This window comes from Poecilia formosa, unplaced genomic scaffold (assembly GCF_000485575.1).
Source record: "Poecilia formosa unplaced genomic scaffold, Poecilia_formosa-5.1.2 Scaffold197, whole genome shotgun sequence".
Classification (NCBI taxonomy): domain Eukaryota; kingdom Metazoa; phylum Chordata; class Actinopteri; order Cyprinodontiformes; family Poeciliidae; genus Poecilia; species Poecilia formosa.
The window spans coordinates 133898-143368 of NW_006800136.1; the positions used below are offsets into that span (position 1 = coordinate 133898).

At 40.0% G+C, this 9471-nt stretch overlaps 3 protein-coding genes across 3 annotated transcripts in view; all 3 read right to left on the reverse strand.

Moving 5' to 3' along the window:
• Positions 1–2453, reverse strand: part of LOC103148094 (extracellular calcium-sensing receptor-like) — a 7434-nt gene extending 4981 nt beyond the window's left edge. Inside the window, exons 1-4 of the mRNA XM_016678957.1 lie at positions 2066–2453; positions 1638–1932; positions 733–1524; positions 385–581 (exon numbers count right to left, since the gene is read on the reverse strand). Coding sequence (XP_016534443.1) covers positions 385–581; positions 733–1524; positions 1638–1932; positions 2066–2361 — 1580 coding nt within the window. The 5' untranslated portion in view covers positions 2362–2453. The remainder of the gene's footprint in view (positions 1–384; positions 582–732; positions 1525–1637; positions 1933–2065) is intronic.
• A 24-nt stretch (positions 2454–2477) lies between these two features.
• On the reverse strand, positions 2478–5321 carry LOC103148095 (extracellular calcium-sensing receptor-like). The gene is made up of 6 exons (XM_007566722.2): positions 4919–5321; positions 4443–4737; positions 3516–4307; positions 3159–3386; positions 2960–3083; positions 2478–2755 (listed from the first exon to the last, which is right to left on the reverse strand). Exons 1-6 carry the CDS (start codon positions 5149–5151, stop codon positions 2478–2480), a joined length of 1950 nt encoding a protein of 649 aa, XP_007566784.2. The 5' UTR covers positions 5152–5321.
• A 1696-nt stretch (positions 5322–7017) lies between these two features.
• The window catches only part of LOC103148096 (extracellular calcium-sensing receptor-like), a 3268-nt gene continuing 814 nt past the window's right edge, over positions 7018–9471 (reverse strand). The window contains exons 2-5 of the mRNA XM_007566723.1: positions 9269–9466; positions 8891–9118; positions 8655–8778; positions 7018–7925 (exon numbers count right to left, since the gene is read on the reverse strand). Coding sequence (XP_007566785.1) covers positions 7018–7925; positions 8655–8778; positions 8891–9118; positions 9269–9466 — 1458 coding nt within the window. The remainder of the gene's footprint in view (positions 7926–8654; positions 8779–8890; positions 9119–9268; positions 9467–9471) is intronic.

Genomic DNA, 9471 nt, shown 5'->3' on the forward strand with positions numbered 1-9471 from the left:
AGAGCTGCATAAAATTTCATTTTATTTTTTCCCATAAAAAAAACTTAAATATCTCAGTATTTTTGTACTATTTAGAGTATTATCTGTTACTTCTTCATGTATTAAATATTATCTAACCTGTGCTGTTGCTTATTTCTCCCTCTGCACAACTTATACAGTCGTAGCAGCAAACAGGTTTTCCTTTCTGGAGAACCTTGTGTGTTCCTGGGGGACACTTCTCACTGCAAGCTGAAACAGGGACCTGCATGGAAACAAACAATAGGAATGAAGTAAAAAAATAAAAAGTAAATTTCTGGGTCTTTTCCATAAGAATGGGCTGAAATTCTTTGCCATACTATCTACAGCAGGATTACCTGCTTTGAATTTTGAGCAAAAACTACAGACTTCTCCTGCACATTCATCTGCTCGTCTGCTGGTAAAGACGCGTCGTAAAGACCGACGCTCACAAAGCTCACAGGGCCGTTTTCTCTTGGCTGCCAGTTTATAATCTCATATTTTGCTGCCGGGTCTCCGTTCTCATCGAAGTAAACCTCTTCTCCTTCCTTTGTTTTGAAGTGAATTCTTTTTATATGCTGTAAAATCTAAAGAATGAAGAGCTAACATATAGTAAACCATGTACTTACATTAACTCAAATAAAATCATTTGTGAGATCTCATGTTTTACGTTAAAAAAGATTCTCTTTAACAACTGTTATTTGATGTCAGGTGTGTTAATGTTGATATCAGGCTCACCGTTAATGGGTCTAGTGGCAGCTTGTTGTTGCATGCTTTATTACAACCTAGAATATTGTGCAGAGCGTGAGCCACTGCATACACTCCTTTATACATATTGCTAAGCATAGGCATCAGTGACATGTCGGTGAAGCTGTTTTCCACTCCAGTCAGATTCTCATGGCCAGTGCAGAGCCTCTGGGTTTCTCCTGCTTCTGACTGTTTGACCTTGCAGCTAAATAACGCCTCCCAGAACTCCACAAACAAGTCATTGCTGGTTAAATACAGCGGTTTCACATCAAGTATGAACTCTTTGAGTCCACTGACGTTCGCTTTGGGGATGGAAAGACCTATGGCTCCATCCAAAATGCGCTTATTGTCTCTCGAGGCGCTCTGAAAATCAAAGATCCAGGCCTCGGTGCCGACCCACTGGTAGCCAGTCAAGTTGGCCCTGGAAAACTCTTTCAGGAGAACATCCATGTCCGCATCGGAAATAAAAGCGACGATCACCGTCGAGGTGGAAGACCTGACCGTTTCGATTATCTTTTGTATCTTGTCCCACGGATCTGTCCGGAAAAAACTTAGAGAATACTCCAGACAGATGCCCAGCTGCTCGGCAGTCTCCGTGAACGTGGCCATGCCGTTGTTGCCGTAGTCATCGTTTGTTCTAATAGCCCCGATCCAAGTCCAACCAAAGTGCTTCACCAACTGGGCCAGAACTCTGCTCTGATAGTAGTCGCTGGGTATTGTTCTGAGAAATGACGGGTACTTGGATTTATCACTGAGACAAGCACACGTGGAAAATTGACTTATCTAAAATAAAATAATTACACAGCCTTAGATCAACACATATATTCTCACATTTTCTGTCTCTTTTACATTGCAAGGTGTACCAACATGATGTCGATGTTAACAGTCTCACCCACCAGTGGGACAGAAAACGGTCCAATGACGGTGGCTATAGCCATGCTCGGAGACGACGAGGCTTCCCCCATTATAGCCTGCACTTGTGCAGGTCTTGCGCATGCCTCGGAAGTTGCAGACACATTTGCATTACCATTGACCAAGGCCAGAGACACTTTAATACTTCTAGCAATAGAGCCGCAAGTGTCGTAAATCTTACAGCCCAGATAAATCCCTGGTAGCAGGTCTGAGCTGTTATTGATCTCCTCGATGGTGAAAAGCATAGCCTGGAGCATCTGGAATTCTCTGAAATTCAAACTTGATTGACAAAGTTTTACACAGCTGGCATGATAATCAGCCCCTTATGAAAATAATAAAACAAAACATTTTAATTGTGAAATGAAAACAAAAGTCTAAACATTTAGAAATGGTGTTTATGTAAATAGATTACCTGGTGCACTGTAGGTGTGGAGGTTTTTCCTCATAAAGAGTCTCCACTTCGTTCCAGCTGACATGGAAAGAGAAGACTCCCCCCAGCATGATGTCTCCATCCTTCAGTAGTTGTGGAAACTCCGGGTCTCCGATGTGTGTGCACAGTTGCTCTTCAGCATGAGAAAAATATGCCAACAACAACAGAAGCAGAAAGACCCAACCCTGCTCTGGCTGTTTCATTCTAGACCTTTTGCTCAGGGACGGAGATAAATCACCTGGCAACATCACATATACATTAATGGTGGATGGAGACATCCACCATTATTTATGCTATTCTGAAGAGGCACATGATGGCTGAAGAGAACAATAATGCATCTCTCAGGAGATGTGAGACGGAACATGACCAAATGAAGAAAGTGGTGAAGTAGAGGTTAAGTATTNGTCAGAGAGCAGAGGAAACACAGCTTTAAGGAGAAGAGCAGCAGGAAGCTCAGCTCAGAGTTGTTTGCTCTCACAAGAGGAGTGTTCCTGTGTGTGACAAAAATGACTGCGACAGCGACAGTCATGCATGTTCCAAACAAAGAAGCCGCAGTGAGCAGTGATCCCATAATTTCGTTATACGAAAGAAACTCTGCCTCCTTTTTGATACAAGCATCTCTATTTTCATTTGACCAGGATTCAAGGGGGCACCGCACACAGGTGACTGAATCTGTGAAATCAATCGAGCAACAGACATGGAGAGTTAAAAGACTTAAACTTAAGGGCTTGTTTTTGTTGCATTTATGTCATTTGTAGGCTTATTGAGAATTAACGCAGAATTCGAAAAGCTAAAAACAGCTTTTTGCTAATTGAAAATTTTGTTTTCAATTAGCATTTTTTTCTGTCACAAGTTTTGCCTTTAGCTCTAACTTGCCTGTGCTGTTGCTTATTTCTCCTTCTGCACAGTGTAAACAGTCATAACAACAAACAGGTTTTCCTTTCTGCAGGACTTTTCGTTTTCCCGGTGGACACTTCTCACTGCAAACTGAGACAGGCATCTGCACAAGAAACGCCACACGTTAAGAAAAATAATAATAAAATACAATATGTTGCCATTTTTGATAAAAGCTTACCATCAGTGAATTTTGAGCCCAAACTATTGACTCAATGTGCACATCCATCTGTCTGTCCTCTGGCAACGACGCATCATACAGACCCACTACTGCAAATTCCACAGGGCCATCGTCTCTTCTCTGCCAGTTGATGATTTCATATTTTGCGGCTGGATCTCCGTTTTCATTAAAGTACACTTCATCCCCTTCCTTTGTTTTGAAATGAATCTCTTTTATTTGCTGTAAAATCTAAAGAAATGTGTAAAATCAATACAAGGTAGTCACTTTTTTGCTGTATTGACGACTTTGTTTTAACAGTTTACTCATTTCCTGGTAGCCTTTCATCGTAACTTTGATCACAGTAAACACCGAGCTCACCGTGAGCGGATCTAGCTGTGCGTTGCCGTCACATGTTTGGTTGCAGCTGAGGATATTGTGCAGAGCGCGGGCAACAGCATACACTCCTTTATACATGTTGTTAAATATGGGCATGAGCGACATGTCGGTGAAGGTGTTTCCCACTCCTGTCAGATCCTCCTGTCCTGTGCATCGTGTCTTAATCTCCACTGAGTACGACAGCTTAAACTCGCAGCTGAATAATGTCTCCCAAAACTCTGTGAACAAGTCGTTGTTTGATGAAAACAGTGGCTCCACGTTCAGTATGAACTCTTGGAGGCCGCTGACGTGCGCTTTGGGGATGGAGAGGCCAACGGCTCCGTCTAGGATGTGGTTCCTGTCTCCTGCTGCGGTCTGGAAATCAAATATCCAGGCCTCGGTTCCCACCCACTGGTAGCCGGTTAGGTTGTGGCTGGAGAACTCGTGTATAATCACATCCATGTCGGCTTGGGAGAGGAAAGCGACAATCACCTTTGAAGTCGAAGCCTTGATGGTGTTAATTATCTTTTGGATTTTGTCGGCTGGATCTGTCCTAAAGAAAGACACGGAATATTCAAGGCAGATGCCCAGATGCTGAGCAGTCTCCGTGAACGTTGCCATGCCGCTGTTGCCATAATCATCATTCGTTCTGACGGCTCCGACCCACGTCCATCCAAAGTGCTTCACCAACTGGGCCAGAGCTCTGCTCTGATAGTAGTCGCTGGGTATTGTTCGGAGAAACGAGGGATATTTGGATTTGTCACTGAGACAGGCACATGTGGCAAAGTGGCTGATCTATAACAAAAAAAAAAATACTTAAACAAATCATATTATGCTGATTAAAACACATTTTTACAGTAGAAACATACAAAAACGATACATTAAAATTAATTCATTTACAAAAGTGCAGCGGTTGCCAGTTTTACCCACCATTGGTATAAAAAACGGTCCAATGACAGTGGCTATCGCTGTGCTCGGAGAGGAAGAGGCTTCTCCCATTATGGCCTGCACTTGTGCAGGTCTTCCACATTCCTTGGAAGGAGCAGACACATTTTCATAATCGTTAAGCAAGGCCAACGCAACCTTAACACTTCTGGCGTTGAAGCCACATGTGTCATAGATTTTGTAGCCCAGAGAGACGCCTGGCAGCAGGTCTGAGCTGTTGTTTATCTCCTCGATGGCAAAAAGCATAGCCTGGGCTAACTGGAACTCTCTGAAATTCAAACTTCATTCAAGACAGTGATTAATAATTTGCAAAGTGTTCAGTTTCTTCTGGGAAATCAGCAATGACAGAAAATTGAGAAACGGGTAATGGTAAACAAAACCATGATGTCTTTTAGTTTCTAAGCACCTGATGTGTTTATTTAAACATTTTTTTTATGAAAATACCCATTGGATAGAATTACCTGGTACATTGCAGTGGAAGAGGCTTTTCAGTGTAAGTCTCCTCTCTTTCTTTCCAGTTGTTGTGGAAGGAAAAAAGCCCCCCCAACATAACGTCTCCATCCTTCACTAGCTGAGGGCTTTCTAAATCCCCGTTCTGACTGCATACAAGCTCTGCAGCCTGAGAAAAACATGCTGCCAACAAGAGCTGTAATATTAACCAACCCTGCCGTAAGCTTCTCTTAGCAGACATCATGCTGAGCAGTAGCTACACTGACAGGTGGCGTCACATGTGCAGAAACATGGGCAGCGCTTGTATTTATGCTTTTGTGAGCAGCGTACTCTGCGTCGGAAAAGTGACTTTTCATCTCTGTGGACCTGTAAGGTTGGGGGCCGAATGAAGGAGTCTGCAAGCAATGAAATTAAATAAAAATAGAAGGTAAAAACGATAAGGCTGAGAAATAATTTCAAAAACCTTAATAAAGTGTTACGTTAGCAAACAGAAGCATGAACCCAGCCTTAGGCTAAACTCCTGACAGCAAAATATCAGCACAGAATCAGGAAAACTCAACAAAACAAACAAAAAGTAAAAAATAAATAAATAAATAAACCCCTAGGATTTTGAAATAGAGCAAAAAATAATCCTGATGCTGACCTACAGATAAATAATGTTCTTAAACTGTTTAAGGTTGAATTTTTGGCTCAAACTTGGTTTTTATTTGCCTCTGGATGACAAAGAAAATGTATTTGTGGGTTTTATTCTAGAACAAAGAAAAAAAATGTGTTTCTTATCTTCCAGCTCAAGAGCAGTAATCTGTTCAGTCTTTGCCATCAACAGGTGGTTAAATCAGGCCTTGCTACACATTTTAACTATGAAGACTGAGCGAAATAAATATTGGTCATATTTTTCTTATAGATACAATTTTAATGAGGCTATGGTTCAAACCAGATATTGGTAGCAACTCAACTAATCCACACATACAAAACAAATAAGTTTGAAAAAATTGGCTGTGTCTAATAAATTGGAATGATTCCCAGTATGAGCAGTAAACAAACTTTGACGGCAGCTATAATATAACGCAAACATTGACCGACTGAGTTGATCCGGTTCTTCAATCTGATTGTTTTGAAGTATTTGGGAGCTGATCTATGCACGATGATCTTCAGTTCTTTCCTTGGCTTTTCAGTGACAATTTCATTTTCTTTTTCTGAAATTATTAGGCTGTGTGTTTGGGACAAAACACTTGTTTTCCACCTCAGATTCATGTGATGAATGTCTAAAGTTCACTTTTCCATTAATCCTTCTTCCAGTTATCAACTTCAACCTTTCACTGTTGCCATGGTGATTTGTGAAAAAAATATGTATTGTGCATCTGTAGGAGGATTTCTTTCCTAATACCTTTAGATTTAATCTATTTTCTCCTCTAAAACACATCCGTTTTTTTTTTTTAAAAAAAGGTTATGAAATATGGTGCTTACATCGTAAAAGATTAAAAAAAGTCTCCTTGACACATTAACAAAATTCAACAATGCTGTGAAAATGTTAAAAAGCCAAAATAACTGACAAAGATTATTGTTTTTAAAAGCTGTGAAACTTTTAATGAACTACAAAATGTTTTGAAACATGTAGTTAAGCTATCCTCTAATTTATGAGCAATAAAAACACACAAGGATACATTGGGGTCACTATGGCAACATGAATATAAATAATAATGAATAGATATTTCTCCAGAGTCAAAACAAAACTTAGTTTTGAATCATTGAATCAATAAATAATCAGGGCCTGTGTTCTCAAAGAGTCCTCTCTGAGGCTGATTAACAATCCTGCTCATATTTTGTCATCTGCTCAAACTTTACCTTAAGTTTGTGAAAAACTTAACAAGGTAAAGTTCTAAGAAAATTTTCAGAATTCCCAAAAGAATTTTCCTAACAAGGAAAACGCTAAAAGCGAAATTTATTCTTAAGCTTCTCAGAGAATACCGGTCCAGGTTTCTAGTGATGGGTGATAAAAAATATGATTTGCTTTCTTAGACATGTATAATACAAGACAAAGAAAAAGTTTTAGAAAATATACAGACACATTTCATAATAAAGACACTTCATCATACACTACGTTCCTGACTTATTTTGATGGTCCCGGTCCCATCATACTCTTTTTAGTATTTTTTTCTGGTTTTATCAACATGAGATAACATTTGGGGATGAAAATACAAATTAGTAATCCAAATGTAGAGGCCAGGATAGCAAAGATTTCTACAGCGACACTGAACTTCCCAGGAGAGCTGACATACGCTGGGATGAAAGTGATCCAGACCGCGCAGAATATCAACATGCTGAAGGTGATGAATTTGGCTTCGTTAAAATTATCAGGCAGTTTACGAGCAAGAAAAGCACAAATAAAACATAATGTGGCGAGAAGTCCAATGTACCCAAGCACAGCCCAGAAACCCACAGCTGAACCCAACGAACACTCCAGGATGATTTTGTCTTTAAATTCCTTAAAGTTCTTGGATGGAAAAGGAGGAGAACTTGTCAACCAGACGATACAGATGATAACTTGCATAAGTGTGAAGCCCAGAACTCCAAGTCTCTGCTGTGTGGCTCCGAACCATTTCATCATATTTCTACCGGGGCGTGTCGCATTGAACGCCATTAAGACCACCATGGTTTTCCCCAGGATACAAGAGATGCAGAGGACGAAGGTGATGCCGAACGCCGTGTGCCGCAGCATGCAGGACCAGTCAGACGGCTCTCCCATGAAGATCAGAGAGCAGAGAAAACACAGGGTCAGGGAGAAGAGCAGCAGGAAGCTCAGCTCAGAGTTGTTTGCCCTCACAAGAGGAGTTTTCCTGTATTTGACAAAAATAAGAGCAACAACTACAGTCATACACGTTCCAAATAAGGATGCTGCAGTGAGCAATGCTCCCATAATTTCTCTATGTGACAAAAACTCTGCCTCCTTCTGAACACAGGCATCTCTTTTTTCATTTGACCAGAAGTCAAGAGGGCATCTGATGCAAGAGACAGAATCTGAAAGGCAAAAAGAAATATTAGACATGTTAGTATCTTAATTTATTTTCAACCATTTTTCTTCAAATGTTTCACACAGATTATGCAGAAATGTTTTACCTTCTAAGTGATTATGACAGTGAATTACATTGTTAAAGGGACTGAGGGATGGTGTTATGTATTTTCCAGGCACCAATAAGTAGAGGACTTGCGTTGAGTTGTTATAAAAATGCTGAATATGTCAAACATAAATAAAAAAAAAAATTACTTTGCAATTTGGCACCTTGAAGTCGCCTCTGTCTCTTTAAGAAGCTCCTACTCTTTCTGACTGTCCTTCATCATCACCTCATCATGTACAGATCTGGGAAAACGTTAGAGCCCACTGCACTGAACCCGATTCAAAACCTCCTGGTTATTCCACCAGATACTGATTTCTGAGTTAAAACATTAGTATTGTTGTTTCTAAATGAAGATTAATTTGTTGTCTTTCCATTATCAGAGGTCAGAAAGCACTGCGTCTTAATCATTGTTTTGACCGTTTCACATTTCATAGAATGAAAATTTTAATTTTCCTCAAACATATAAATATAAAAAGTAAAATCGGAAAAACTGATCATTTTAAGTGCTCTCTTAATATTTTCCAGAGCTGCATAACACTTCATTTTATATTTCCCCAACAAAATATCTCAGTATTTTTGTTCTATTTAGAATATTATCTGTTACTTCTTCATGTATTAAATATTATCTAACCTGTGCTGTTGCTTATTTCTCCCTCTGCACAACTTATACAGTCGTAGCAGCAAACAGGTTTTCCTTTCTGGAGAACCTTGTGTGTTCCTGGGGGACACGTCTCACTGCAAGCGGAAACAGGGACCTGCATGGAAACAAACAATAGGAATGAAGTAAAAAAATAAAAAGTACATTTCTGGGTCTTTTCCCCAAGAATGGGGTGAAATTATTTGCCATAGTATCTGCAGTAGGATTACCAGCTTTGAATGTCCAGCAAAAACTACAGACTTCTCCTGCACATTCATCTGCTCGTCTGCTGGTAAAGACGCGTCGTAAAGACCGACGCTCACAAAGCTCACAGGGCCGTTTTCTCTTGGCTGCCAGTTTATAATCTCATATTTTGCTGCCGGGTCTCCGTTCTCATCGAAGTAAACCTCTTCTCCTTCCTTTGTTTTGAAGTGAATTCTTTTTATATGCTGTAAAATCTAAAGAATGAAGAGCTAACATATAGTAAACCATGTACTTACATTAACTCAAATAAAATCATTTGTGAGATCTCATGTTTTACGTTAAAAAGATTCTCTTTAACAACTGTTATTTTATGTTAGGTGTGTTAATGTTGATATCAGGCTCACCGTTAATGGGTCTAGTGGCAGCTTGTTGTTGCATGTTTTATTACAACCTAGAATATTGTGCAGAGCGTGAGCCACTGCATACACTCCTTTATACATATTGTTAAGAATAGGCATCATTGACAGGTCAGTGAAGATGTTTTCCACTCCAGTCAGATTCTCATGGCCAGTGCAGAGCCTCTGTGTTTCTCCTGCTTCTGACTGTT